The sequence below is a fragment of the Danio rerio genome, chromosome 16 (genome assembly GCF_052040795.2).
Source record: "Danio rerio strain M-AB ecotype USA chromosome 16, GRCz13ab, whole genome shotgun sequence".
In the NCBI taxonomy this organism is placed as follows: Eukaryota; Metazoa; Chordata; class Actinopteri; order Cypriniformes; family Danionidae; genus Danio; species Danio rerio.
This window is the reverse complement of record NC_141036.1, coordinates 55054765-55068900: the sequence shown is the minus strand read 5'-3', so window position 1 is coordinate 55068900 and position 14136 is coordinate 55054765. Positions and strand designations below refer to the sequence as shown.

Here is a 14136-nt window from a genome sequence, read left to right as displayed (position 1 = left end):
TCTATCCATCCATCCATCCATTCATCTATATATCCTTCCATCCATCCATCTATATTTCATTATTAGCGGCCATCCATCCATCCATCCATCCATCCATCCATCCATCCATCCATCCATCCATCCTGTTGGGTATTGCCCAATTTAGAATGCCAGTTCTTTAAATGTTGCTGACCACTTCAGCACTCTGGTTAAGGAGTAGGAGTCAGGAGATAATTTCAATCTTTTATTTATGAGCAGGGAGGTAGTTTCCTGTAATAAACAATAAGTATACATAAATAATAAAATATCAAACACGAAAATATATATATATATGTACTGACACAATAAATATCCCAAACCAAACAACACAGTATTTGCAGCTCTCTTAAAGTGCAGTCAATAGACTAATGTATGCTGAATGTAAACATAATATAAATAGACATCAATGACTAAAGCTGCATTATATAAAGGGCATGTGACAGCATAAGGCATAACAAATGTAGAATATAGTAAACTGAATCATAATAAAACAAACGAGATCTCCACGAGGACATCGGGATTAGCCGCGATGCTGATGGTAGCAGCACTTTCACTTTTGGTTTACACGGAAACTAATGCTCGCGGCCGATCGCGGGTCATTAACAACATCACGCACTTAATATCAAGCATACAAGGGTAATTACAAACATGATATGAAGGAACAAACTCACTTGGCAATAACTTTACCCCGCACTTCACAATATCTCACGGATGGCAATCGCGTCTCACTCAGATGAGTCAGTACATTCAACTTCTCATATATGGACTCAAATATGCATCCTCCGGAAGTTACATCCTACATTCATAATATAAGCCCTTTACAGAACACTCAGTAAATCGTGTTACAGCCATAGTATAAAGAATTCAGAACAGCCGCCCCCACATTTGAACAGCAAATGTGCAAGTCAAGAGAATTCTTTAGGAGTCTTTACTGTCATCTTGAAAGGCTGGCAACTGAATAAGCCGGGCTACTGGCCTAGTGTACACTTTACCTTGAACATTTATGTTTGCAGATCTTACACAACCATCATCACTGATAACAGTCTCGGCCACTTTGCCAATGGGCCACTGAGCCCTGGGCAATTGTGGGTCAACAATCAAAACCACTGAACCCACTTTTAGATTGTCGGATGAAGTTTGCCACTTTTGGCGGGTTTGTAGTGTGGGCAAGTAATTCCTTGTAAACTGAGTCCAGAACTGATCCACAAGATTTTGACAATGGCGCCATCTGCGCCGTCCCATTTCCCCTGAAGCATAAGTCACTTGTGGGAGTGACGCATCCCGCCGCCCCATGAGGAGAAGGTTTGGTGTAATAGGATCTGGATCTGCAACATCCGTGGAGGCATATCCAAGCGGTTTTGAGTTCAAAATGCCCTCTACCTCTACTAATACGGTAGTGAGGACATCTTCTGAGACAGACTGGCCACCAACTGCTGCCCGTAGAGCAGTCTTTATGGAACGAACCTCTCGTTCCCAAGTGCCACCGAAATGCGGTGCATGAGGAGGGTTGAACTTAAATGTGATCTGATGATCAGCTAGCCGCTCTTTTAATGGGGATTCCATGGCAGCAAAGGCTTCTCTTAGCTCTCGATCAGCCCCACGGAAGTTTGTACCACAATCTGACCTAAGCTCCTTTGGTCTGCCACGTCTGGCTATGAATCGTCGCAAAGCAAGCAAGAAGGCATCCACATCCATGGAGTTGAGGAGCTCAATGTGAACCGCTCTTGTTGTGAGACATTTAAAAATGACTCCCCAACGTTTCTCCTCTCGTCTGCCTATTTTTACCTGATATGGACCAAAACAGTCTACTCCAGTAGAGTAGAATGGTGGGCAAAGAATCCTGAGCCGCTCTGGTGGTAGGTCTGCCATTTTTGGTACCTTAGGCTGAGCTCTCCATCGTTGCCATGATGAACATTTAAGCTGGTGATGTTTGACAGCTTGCCGCCCCCTCAAGATCCAATATTGTCTCCGAAGTTCGGCGTACACTCTTTCTGTACCTGGGTGGAGCAGGCGCTCATCAAACTCTTTGATGAGAAGCTTTGTGGTTGGATGCTGTGGGTCTAATACTATAGGGTGAATTTCCTCAGCATTTAGGCTTTCCAGCCTTCGTAATCGTCCTCCGACTCTGATTACCTCCATCACCGGATCCCACTCTGGAGCAAGACATCTTAATCGACTGTGATTTGGTACAGGTTTGTGCATTTTGAGGGCTGCGGTCTCCTCAGGAAAGCTTTGAGCCTGACACCCTTTTATTAATTCCAATTCTGCTGTGCGATGGTCCATGAGTTGAGTATCTGGTTGACTACCTGTCGCCTTTCCATCGGCCTGTCGAGTCGCTTCCACTAACTCTTTCCATGTATGGAAATGAGTGGCATCGGGGAAAGTATGATCTGGCACCGCAGTCATTAAACAACAGATATTGGTACCCTTTAAATCAGGTAATCCTTCTGACCTTGATGGTTCAGGTCTTTTTGGCCAGTGCTCAGGACCCAGGTTTAGGAATGAGGGTCCCTGACTCCAGCGCCCAGGAATGGTAAAACTTTGGAGTGGTTTACCCCTGGTGATATCATCTGCTGGGTTTTGCTGTGTGTCAACATAGCGCCAAGTACTATGCTCAGTCAGATCCTGGATTTCTGAGACCCGTGTTCCAACAAAAACTTTAAATCGACATGAATCGGACTGGAGCCACTCTAGCACAGTTGTAGAATCAGTCCATAAAACTATCTGCTGGATTTTAAGGGTGATCTCCTCCTTCAGGAGCTTTGCCAGCTGTGCACCTGCTAATGCAGCACATAACTCCAGTCGAGGTATGGATTGTTGCCTCTTAGGTGCAATTCTTGATCTGGCCATGACAAAGGTTGAATGAATAACATCTGCATACTCCACCAAGTAAGCCACAGCCCCATAAGCCCGTTCGGATGCGTCACAGAACACATGTAGTTCGTACTGTTGTTGTGCATCGTGGGGAATAGATGAGTAGCAACGAGGTATGGTTATATTGCTGAGATGTTTTAACTCATTCTCCCATGTTTCCCAGGCCCTGCTGAGATCTTGTGGTAAATTTGGGTCGTCCCAATCTCGCTTTTTAGACCACAACTGTTGAATGAGCACCTTGGCTCGTGTGGTAAAGGGCACAATGAAGCCCAGTGGATCATACTGTGTGGCTAGTATTTGATACGCTGTTCTCATTGTCAGGGTAGCATGTTCTATTGGACGATAGTGGTATCCCAGTGTATCAGCAGCACAGTTCCACCTGAGGCCCAGAGTTGGTTCCATTGGATCAGTTCTATTTTGTGCAAGCCACTGTTCTGCAGCTGAAGATCTTGCCTCAGTAGGTAGATGTGAGATCACTGCGGGCTGGTTGCTAGCCCATTGTCTAAGGTCAAAGCCACCTGTAGCTAGTAGGCTGCGCAGTTGATCAACGGACACCCTGGCTTCCGATGTGGTGGGAAAACTCGCTAGATAATTGTCCACATAGAAGCTTTGCTGGATTGTCTGTAAAGCACTTGGGTAGCTCTCTTGATTATTGCGAGCATGCTGCTGCACAGCAAAAATGGCACAACATGGGCTACTGGTTGTACCAAATGGCAAAACCTGCCATTCATATACATCTGGACAATTCTCATATTGCAGATCTCGCCAAATGAAGCGGAGAAGAGGTCTGTCCTCAGGTAACAAGCGAACCTGATGGAACATTCCCCGGATATCTGCACTTACAGCCACATTGTATTGACGAAATCTTAAAAGAACGCCCAATAAGGATGGACCAAGTGCAGGCCCTGGGAGAAGTTGATCGTTCAGAGACTGACCTTGAGACCTGAATGAGCAATTAAAGACCAGTCTTGGTTTATCATTGTGACACACCAGGTGGTGGGGTATGTACCAGGCCTCTTTGGACTGGCTGATTTCTTCTGGACGAATTTTAGTGACATAGCCTGCTTTAATGAGCTTCTCAATCTCACGAGAGTAGATGGTTGCTTTCTCAGGGTCTCTCTGGAGTTTCCTCTCAATACTTCTCAAAGTAGGCATGACAGATCGAGTCGTACTCGATAGTGTAGGAGCCCCAGGTTTGCGCAGGAGAGGGGTGGCATACCGCTGGACACCCTCCACATTAATTGTCTGTGTTTTGCACTCAAGAAGTTTGATTGCTTCTTGGTCTTCCCTGGATCGAACCACCAGTTTCTCATTTCGATAAGGCAAGATGTCCAGTTGCCATAACTTTTCAACACTGCGATAAAGCAAGTCATTGGGACAGGAGGCCGCTGTAAAAAGACACTGCTGTACTGAATTGTGGATTGGTGTGCTCCTCTCTGCTCCTTGTAATGCCCATCCGAGGGCTGTGTGTATTGCAACTGGGCCACCTTTGACTCCTTGGTGGACTGGCTTATCGGCTGTGATAAGATGAACATGATCTGATCCGATCAGTACTAGTGGGCGTACGTTGTGGAAGGACTGTAGAGGGAGCCCTCTAAGGTGAGCATACAGCTTTTGAAGTCTCTGTACTGGATATGATTGCTCAACTAGATCCAAACCGGAAGCTGTGAAGGCGTCAAGTATCTGGAAACGTTTATTGGGTTCACCTTTTGGGGAAATTTCCAGATTAATCTTGGATCCAGAAAGATGGGTAACATCTGCTCGCACTGTGCGTAAAGTCAGTACTTCAGGTTCACCTTTCAACTGAAGCATCTGTGCGGCCATAGGTAAGACTATGGTTCGTTGCGCTCCATCATCTAGTATAGCATAGGTTTCTACTAGGAATGTAACGGTATCAGAATTTCACGGTACGGTAATACCTCGGTATGAATGTCACGGTACGGTATTTATTGAATCATTTACAGGAAAAAACAAAACTTATGAAAATACTCCAAAAAAGTGCCAAAAGTGTCAATGACATACAAATTAGCCATCTATCTGTAAGCTTTGAAACAGGAACTTCAATTTTAATAACAAAAAACTATTAAACCATGTAAAAAAAATAAAGTTTCAATTTAGTATTGTTGAAAACTCATCACATTCAACATTTAATCACACTCAGCCCATCTACCCAGATGAGAGCTCTGCTAGTCGGACTTCTCATCAAGCATCTCCCGCTGGATCTAATCTCACTATATTTATTAAACGGGATATTTCATTTATCTTGTTGTCTTTATCTAACGACATATTCCCTGACTTTGGTCAGTGGAATCAATTACTTGTTCTCAGGTAACGTGTTTTGGCTGAGCGCAAAGAGAAGTTAATGATTAATGTAAGCACGTACATTCTGTATATTGACTGATCGCTTGCCTTTATTTCCTATAATGTATAAACTTATTGTATGTTATACTTTTAAAATGGCCATTATCGATTCTTAAAACTGATACTCAGCAAAAGAGAGGCTGTGTTTCGTATTTTCACTGAAATTGAAAGGAGGCAGTTGTTATCGGCTCCGTTTTGTTATAAATAACCACACAGTGAAGATGACGCTCATCTTATGCAGCACGACGCCTCAACATTTCTGCTGTCTAAGTTGCTAATATTAAAATGAAAATAGGCAGTTCCTTAAATCATGTTTACATTTTATTGTTGAGAAAGTGAAACAACGAAGCCAGGGTGATGTGAATGAAGTTATAAAGTACACTGTTCCCTTTGAAGATTTACCCGTGTCCTCGGTATAATCTGCTTTTCCATATCAAACTGAGAAGAAGAGACTGCAGCCTTGATCAAACTTGCGAAGTCTGAACTTACACGGAGATAAAGCAGGTCGCACACCAGAAGCGACGCTCGGCGGCGCGGCGCGCCACGCAGCGCCATGTATTTTAGAATTCTAATCATAGGTTTCTATCAGGATACACACACCGGCGGCTGTCGGCGGCGCCCGGCGACGGCTCAGGACGCAGTTCATTTTTCAGCCGCGCCACAGAGCGCCATCTGATTAGTTTCATGTTAAATATCATTCGAATGTGCGCGTCTGGTGTGCGATACTTTAATCTGTCATGTACGCGCCGTGTCGCGGCGCCGAGCGGCGCTTCTGGTGTGCGACTTGCTTTAGAGTTTTCCAGCTCTTTTCATCCCCGCTTCTAGCAGCACACTCCATTTCCGCATTACTGGATCTGTAGCAACAACAGACCGCAAGGGATGATGGACAAGCATGGGCTGATGGCAATTGTAGTTTTCGTTACCTTCCGTTCGCTTCATTCGCCTGAGCAAATTTTCTCAGAAGACCTATAGTTTTACCGAGTCATGCGACTTCGGTAATATCGAAAAAAAATAATATTGCGGTATGACGGTATTTACAATACCGTTACATCCCTAGTTTCTACTGATTTGAACTTGCCATGTAGCAACACTGGAACCACTTTAAGAAGCACTCTACAGGTCACACTGGCAGGGGTGAGGTAAATACGACTCTCTGGCGTACCTGATGTGTTTGGTTGATCATTAGGTGCGATACGATGGAGCACCTGTAGATGTATTCTACCACAGTCACTGCATGGCTTTTTGAGGTTGCACATCTCTGGTGCATGAAATCGTGCACATTTCCAGCATCGCCTTCCATCTGAAATCCACTTATGGAGCTCTGCGACTGACTGCTCTTTGATATTGTCGCAGCGTGTAATGTAATGTTCTTTACTATTGCAGAACAGACATTGTACCTTAAATGGCTTCCTTTGTTTGTTCTCTTTAGGATGGGTAGGAAGAGCAGTCTCATTTGGGGCCGCACCCTGATAAAGTACTAAACTTGTCCCCTTTGTTCTGGCTTGAGTTTTCTCCTTTCCAATACTTGAAGGCCTTTCATGTTGATAGCGTTGCATTAGTCGATTAGACAGCCGCTGCTGCTGTGCTTTGACTTGTAGCCACCCAGCGAAGTCCTGCAGATTATAAGGGTTCAAACTTAAGGCATTAAGTTTTCCCTGCTGTTGAAGGAACTCAATGAAGCCATCTCGAAGGTATTTTGGTAGCTTGCTAAGCAAGCGGTCCACATGCGAGCAACAGTTAAGCTCCATCCCTCTGGGTCCCTCTAGTGACAGCAGCATACTGACCAGAAGATGAACTCTCAAAGCGAAACTCTGAAAGCTATGACCATCATTGGGCTTTACATCTGGTGATGTGAGGATGGCTGCTATTTCACTTTGAGCCAGTTGATGGGGCTGACCATACTGTAATTGAAGTGCTTGCATAGCTGCTGAATAGGGATATGGATGATGCCTACATGACTGCCCTATCATCTGAGCTTCAGGAAGTTTAAGATGCTCCAATAGTACATGGTATTTGTACTTTTCTGTTAGTTCAGGGTAAGGTTCAAGCAAATTGTCCAATGCTAGCTTCATATTAGCAAAATCTCGTTCACTGTCGTTTGTGAAGTCTGGAATTTTTGGTTTTGGGGGGCTGTATAGGGCACGTTGAGGTATACTACCATTGGGTGGTGCTGCTACCTGAGCTGTGACCAACTGTGGTGCGACTGCAGCCGTGCTCACTGAAGGCATTGGGCCTGAGAACATATTTTGGGGAAGTAATGTTGATGACATCATTGCTTGATACGGAGGGGCAAGATTGTGTGAATTGGGTGCATTCACCAACTGCATTTGTGAGTATGGTGTTGCAATATAGCCATAAGGTGCCATAGAACGTGGATAGACTGGTGTTGGCGAAATCACCTGTGGTTCAAGGGGGTGAAATGATCGTTCTGAATGAGCAGTGCTAGCTTGTTCCTGCCTAGGGAGAGGTCTGGGAGCCTGAGAGGACATGGGCTCATATAGCTGTGACTGTGGCGGATGGGGAACAGGAGATGCCATGCCAGATGAGGGAGGGGAACACAATAAACCTGTAGTTTGTGGACGACTCTGATTGACTGATTCATAAGCAGCATTATGGCTCCCCACCGTTGGTCTAGAAACCATAGCTGACATCTGATGTGACGACTTCTCTGGTCCCATTGATAAGCCTGCAGCAACTTGGTGCTCTGATTGTGGTACTGTGTCCCATGACGGTAAGGGTGGAGGACTTGATGGATTAGAAGGTGCAGGAGAAGACTGTACTGGTTCATTGTTCTCATTTCCCTGTTCCTCCCTTATGAAAGACGTAATGTGCTCCATCATCTCCTCTCTGCGCTGTTTCCGTTTCTTGAGCTGCTCTAATTTCCTGAAAAGACTGTGCATTTCAGCATTTTCTTCTCTGTCCTTCTCGTTTATGGTTTCCATTAATTTAGTTAATGAGTCCATACTCAATAAGTCTGCTTGACTTGGACTGGGTGTGACCAGATGTCTACCTTGACTGGAGGTTACATCTGCTTGACTCGAATACACTGCGGCTGCTGCGCCTTTTGGCTCCTCCATTACACTTTGAACCGTACTAGAGGTGAGGGCAGGTCGGTGATGGGAGTCAAGGACATAATCCTCTAGATACCTGGGGGCTTGACATTGTCGTAATGGTTTGGCATGAGAAGGAGATGTTGGATTGCCATCTGCTGACATTCTGAAGCAGTCAGTGCTCCGGCTCGAAGGACCATTTGTTGGGTATTGCCCAATTTAGAATGCCAGTTCTTTAAATGTTGCTGACCACTTCAGCACTCTGGTTAAGGAGTAGGAGTCAGGAGATAATTTCAATCTTTTATTTATGAGCAGGGAGGTAGTTTCCTGTAATAAACAATAAGTATACATAAATAATAAAATATCAAACACGAAAATATATATATATATGTACTGACACAATAAATATCCCAAACCAAACAACACAGTATTTGCAGCTCTCTTAAAGTGCAGTCAATAGACTAATGTATGCTGAATGTAAACATAATATAAATAGACATCAATGACTAAAGCTGCATTATATAAAGGGCATGTGACAGCATAAGGCATAACAAATGTAGAATATAGTAAACTGAATCATAATAAAACAAACGAGATCTCCACGAGGACATCGGGATTAGCCGCGATGCTGATGGTAGCAGCACTTTCACTTTTGGTTTACACGGAAACTAATGCTCGCGGCCGATCGCGGGTCATTAACAACATCACGCACTTAATATCAAGCATACAAGGGTAATTACAAACATGATATGAAGGAACAAACTCACTTGGCAATAACTTTACCCCGCACTTCACAATATCTCACGGATGGCAATCGCGTCTCACTCAGATGAGTCAGTACATTCAACTTCTCATATATGGACTCAAATATGCATCCTCCGGAAGTTACATCCTACATTCATAATATAAGCCCTTTACAGAACACTCAGTAAATCGTGTTACAGCCATAGTATAAAGAATTCAGAACACATCCATCCATCCATCCATCCATCCATCCATCCATCCATCCATCTATCCATCTATCTATCTATCTATCTATCTATCTATCTATCTATCTATCTATCTATCTATCTATCTATCTATCTATCTATCTATTTTTTCATCCATCCATCCATCCATCCATCCATCCATCCATCCATCTATCTATCTGTCTATCTATCTATCTATCTATTTTTTCATCCATCCATCCATCCATCTATCAATCTATATTTCATTATTAGCGGCCACCTATCCATCATCCATCCATCCATTAGTGGCCATCCATCTATCTATCTATCTATCTATCTATCTATCTATCTATCTATCTATCTATCTATCTATCTATCTGTCTGTCTGTCTGTCTGTCTGTCTGTCTGTCTGTCTGTCTGTCTGTCTGTCTGTCTGTCTGTCCGTCTATCTATCTATCTATTTTTTCATCCATCCATCCATCTATCAATCTATATTTCATTATTAGCGGCCATCCATCCATTCATCCATCCATCCATCCATCCATTAGTGGCCATCCATCCATCCATCCATTCATTCATCAATCCATCTATATTTCATCATTAGCGGCCATCCATCCATCCATCTACCAACCTATCTATCTAGCTATCTATGCATCCATCTGTTTATCCGTCTGTCTCTCTGTCTGTCTGTTTGTCCATCTGTTTATCCATCTATCCATCCATCTTTTGCTCCTTAAATTTCTTACCATATTCATATATTTATTATATTTCAGGCAGAAATTAAAGGTTGAGGAATCAGCAGGACCTTTCCGTCATACATATGAATGCGTTTGGCCTTTTCCCAGAGATTCTCCACCTGGGAACAGAGGAGAAAACGACACCTGCTCTTAATTGTAAGTCTTTAATACAGACATTTTCAGACGCCATAATTCACAGGATTGAAATCATTTGCGCTCAGTTAATTTTAGGGCATTTGTGCGTTCTTCTGCAATGTGTTACCTTTCCTTTTCTTCCTCCCGGAGTCATTTCTCCCTGCGGATCCCAGCAGAACACATTAGAGGTAAAATCACTCCTCTCTCCTTTCTCTCGGCTCACGAGCGGGTCTGCGGGTGTAATGTAGAAGTTGTCAAGAGCGGTAAATAAGCAGACTGATATGTATTATCTCTGTAATGGCTCCAGGACTGCATTTCGCTGGTCTGATGCTGTCGTTAATCGTCAAGGATTTCGATTTGGTGCGAATCCCAAAGGTGACACTAATGCATCCAAATATATTTGCAACAGATGTTAGTTTTTATTTTTAATGATGGAACAAGAGTTTAAGATTTTCATTATCATCAAATAGCAAGTTTTTAAATGAGGCCTGCGCCGGCTGTATAATGTGAGAAGTGTACCACCTACTGGTCACAAATTGCTTTTCAACACCATCATTAGGTTGCACTGTAGAGTGTCAACATTAGAACACTGCACAAATAAGATGAAATCATCTTTGAGAGGAGATAAATAATGGAATTATGTCATTTGTGTATAAACCTGCGGTGTTTTGATCGGGGGAGATTTACTTGTAATGCATGGAATAGTACGCTAGTTGAGGCTTAATGTACAGTTGAAGTCAAAATTATTCGCCCTCCTGTGAGCTTTTTTAAAAATATTTCCCAAATTATGTTTAACAGAGCAATGGATTTTTACAGTATTTCCTATAATATTTTTTCTTCTGGAGAAAGTCTTGTTTGTTTTATTTCGGCTAGAAAAAAAAGCTGTCTTAATTTTTTTTATTCAATATTATTAGCCCCCTTAAACAATACTTTTTTCTGATTGTCTACAGAACAAACCACTGTTATACAATGACTTGCCTAATTACCCTAACCTGCCTAATTAACCTAGTTTAGCCTTTAAATGACACTTTATTCTGAATACTAGCATCTTGAAAAATATCTAGTCAAATATTATGTACTGTCATCATGCCAGAGATAAAATAAATCAGCTATTAGAGATTAGCCATTAAATCGGTTATATTTATGAATGTGTTGACAAAATCTTCTTTCTGTTAAACAGAAATTGGGGGACAAAATAAAGGAGGGCTAATAATGAAATTAAGTGAAGTTTTTAAACTAATTTCGAGAGGAGCACGTGATATAATTGACTGCAGCTGGCCACCTATCTACACTCACTAGTTAGCCAATCAGATCTATCCTAACTCACTATAAGTAGCCTTGCTAGATATTACTCCCTTATCTTCGTTTTCCGAAGAAACCCCCCATTCACCCCCTTTCTCCTCCTTTCCTCCTTTAAAAAGGGAAGCTCTCGAGAACCACCTGATCTCGTACTCCCCTCACATGCTCTATGGACCTGGCGGGAGCCCTGGGCTCAACTATCTCCGAGCTCAGGGTTCTCTCCCGGGACAGCATGCCAAACCTGCTAACAGTTGTCAAGCAAGTGTGAACTCTTGAAATGTAGATTGTGTCAAAGCAGCTTAACATAGAAGATTATAGTGATTTGAAACTGTGTCAGTTCAGTTTTCAGACTCGAAGTTCAGTGTGGTTTAATAGTCCAAACACTAAAGAGCAAATCCATCGATGTGCAGCTCCACAAGTCCTGAACTATGCAAGTCTATGGCGACAGCGGCAAGAAAAAAGCTTCACCAATTGGCGAAAGTGAAAAATTAAAAAACCTCAAGTGAAACCAGGCTCAGTAGGGCACGATTATTTTAGGATATAGGATTATAGGATTATATATATAGGATTACATATCCTATATGGCCAAATGTCTTGTGCAGAGCTGCAGTCTAGGCGCTGGAGGCTGGAGAACGCTGGATGTCAGCGAAGACTCGTCTGTCCCTGGAGCGTCACAGGAATCAGTCCCATGATCTCCACTCCTCCATGACCACCACAGCAGCTGCTCAGGATACGGCCTGGTCCGGGATTGTGGAAACCTTGGGATCATCTCTTCACAGGCCATGGATCGCATCAGTGGCGCTTTATATTCTCTGAGGGCCTCAGGATGAGTATCCCCAGATAAAAATAGAGAATAAAGAGAATAATTAGCGTAGCTGCTGTTCATAGTGTATATAAACGAGATCCAGAAACCTGTGTTGAGCACATTCATGTATCATACCGCTTAGTGATGCACTGAGTGTATGCTTTACTACAAAGAAAGGTCTTTAATTTAGTTTTGAACTGAGAGAGTGTGTCTGAGCCTCGGACATTATCAGGAAGGCTATTCCAGAGTTTGAAGCCATAAATGAGAAGGCTCAACCTCCTTTACTCGACTTCACAAGTTCGAGGTACTACGAGTTTTCAAATCTTAAAGAGCAGGTTGTATTGCAGCGAGACAGAAGGTTGGTTAGATAAACAGGAGCTAGACTATTTAGAGCTTTATAGGTGAGAAGTAATATTTTAAATTCAATACGAAACTTAACAGGCAGCCAGTGTAAGGAGAATAAAATTGGGGTGATATGATCATATTTTCTAGACGTGGTAAGAACTCTGGCAGCTGCATTTTGTACTAATATTTCACTCCAGCTGTATTTCTTAAGATTTTGCTTGCTGTGAAAATTTTCTTGTTTAGAAAATGTCCAAATTTGAATGTATTTATTCAAGGCAAAACGCCTTAAATTAGAATTTTTATCAAAATAAATGCCGTTATTATTAATAATGTTGATATTTATTATTATTATAATTTATTTTTAGAGCTGAGTTAAAATATAGTTTCCTCACAATTAAATTTCAGTGTAGTACAAATTAAAAAATCCTTAATGGCTACTGTAATAATGTTCGTTTTGTGGGAAGAAGAAGGCAGGGTCGGCGATATCAGGTAAGCACAAACTTTTATTTATAATGCTGTGTGTGTGTGTGTGCGTGTCGAGTCTGCAAGTGGACAGGCTAAAGCATACACTCAATGCATCACCTAGCGGGTTCCACACAGGCTTCTGCATCTTGCTTATATACACGATGAACAGCAGCTACGCTAATTATTCTCTTTATTCTCTATTTTCACCCGGGGATACTCATCCCGAGGTCCTCAGATTATGCGGAGTCACTGATTGGATCCAAGACCAGCGACGTGATGATCCCAAGGTTTCCATATCCGGGACCAGGCCATATCCTGAGCTGCTGCTGCGCTGATGGTCGTGGGGAGTGGAGAACATGAGTCTGATTCCAGCGACGTTCCAGGGACAGACGAGTCTTCGCTGAGGCCATCTTCCTGCCTAAACCACGGCGAATGAAGCTCTGCACAAGACTTTTGGCCAGCGGAGAAATTAAAATGGTCGTGCCCAACTGAGTCTGGTTCCCTCAAGGTTTTTTTTTTCTTCACTCCCATCAGGTGAAGTTTTTTTTCCCTCTCCGCTGTCGCCACTGCCTCGCATGGTTCAGGATTGGTAGAGCTACGCATCGATGAATTGGCTCTTCAGTGTTTGAACTCTCAGTAATGGATAAATCACACTGAACTGAGCTAAACTGAACTGAACTGAACTTAAACACTAAAACCTGAACCACACTGTTCCAGTTACTATGACCATTTATGTGAAGCTGCTTTGACACAATCTACATTGTAAAAGCGCTATACAAATAAAGCTGAATTGAATTGAATTGAATTGAACAGGCTCTCCTCTGTCCCGGCTTCTCCTTCTCCTCCCCTTATGAAGGTGTCTCTCCGGCCCAATCACTAGAAAACACAGTTGTTAATAATTATTTATGATTAGACCACTGACCAGCCGCCGGTGTCTCCGCCTGCTCTCCCCCCTTTCTGGCTGTTCGATCACGCCTTCCCCACCACAGCTACAATATGACTTTTTTTTACCAAGCAACAAATAAAATTGCAGTCTGGACATACAATCTTTGAACAAATTAGAAGGGGACACTACTATCAGTGCCGTCTTTCGGATGAGA

The 14136-nt window shown here is 42.9% G+C and overlaps 1 protein-coding gene across 2 annotated transcripts; it reads right to left on the bottom strand.

Annotated features, from left to right (window-relative positions):
- Positions 1-212: 212 nt before the first annotated feature.
- Positions 213-9168, bottom strand: LOC147840441 (uncharacterized). Of its 2 annotated transcripts, XM_087288058.1 has the most exons (3): positions 9071-9168; positions 6318-8630; positions 213-4769 (listed from the first exon to the last, which is right to left on the bottom strand). In XM_087288058.1, exons 2-3 carry the CDS (start codon positions 8466-8468, stop codon positions 4767-4769), a joined length of 2154 nt encoding a protein of 717 aa, XP_087144184.1. In that variant the 5' UTR covers positions 8469-8630; positions 9071-9168; the 3' UTR covers positions 213-4766. The 2 variants fall into 2 exon arrangements, with proteins under 2 accessions (XP_087144184.1, XP_087144183.1); XM_087288057.1 differs by lacking the exon at positions 213-4769 and having other exon boundaries at positions 6198-8630.
- Between the last annotated feature and the right edge of the window lie 4968 nt (positions 9169-14136).

What these genes read in the sequence shown, in the direction of transcription:
- LOC147840441 (XM_087288057.1), bottom strand. Translation starts at nt 8,468, where the DNA reads ATGTCAGCAGATGGCAATCCAACATCTCCTTCTCATGCCAAACCATTA.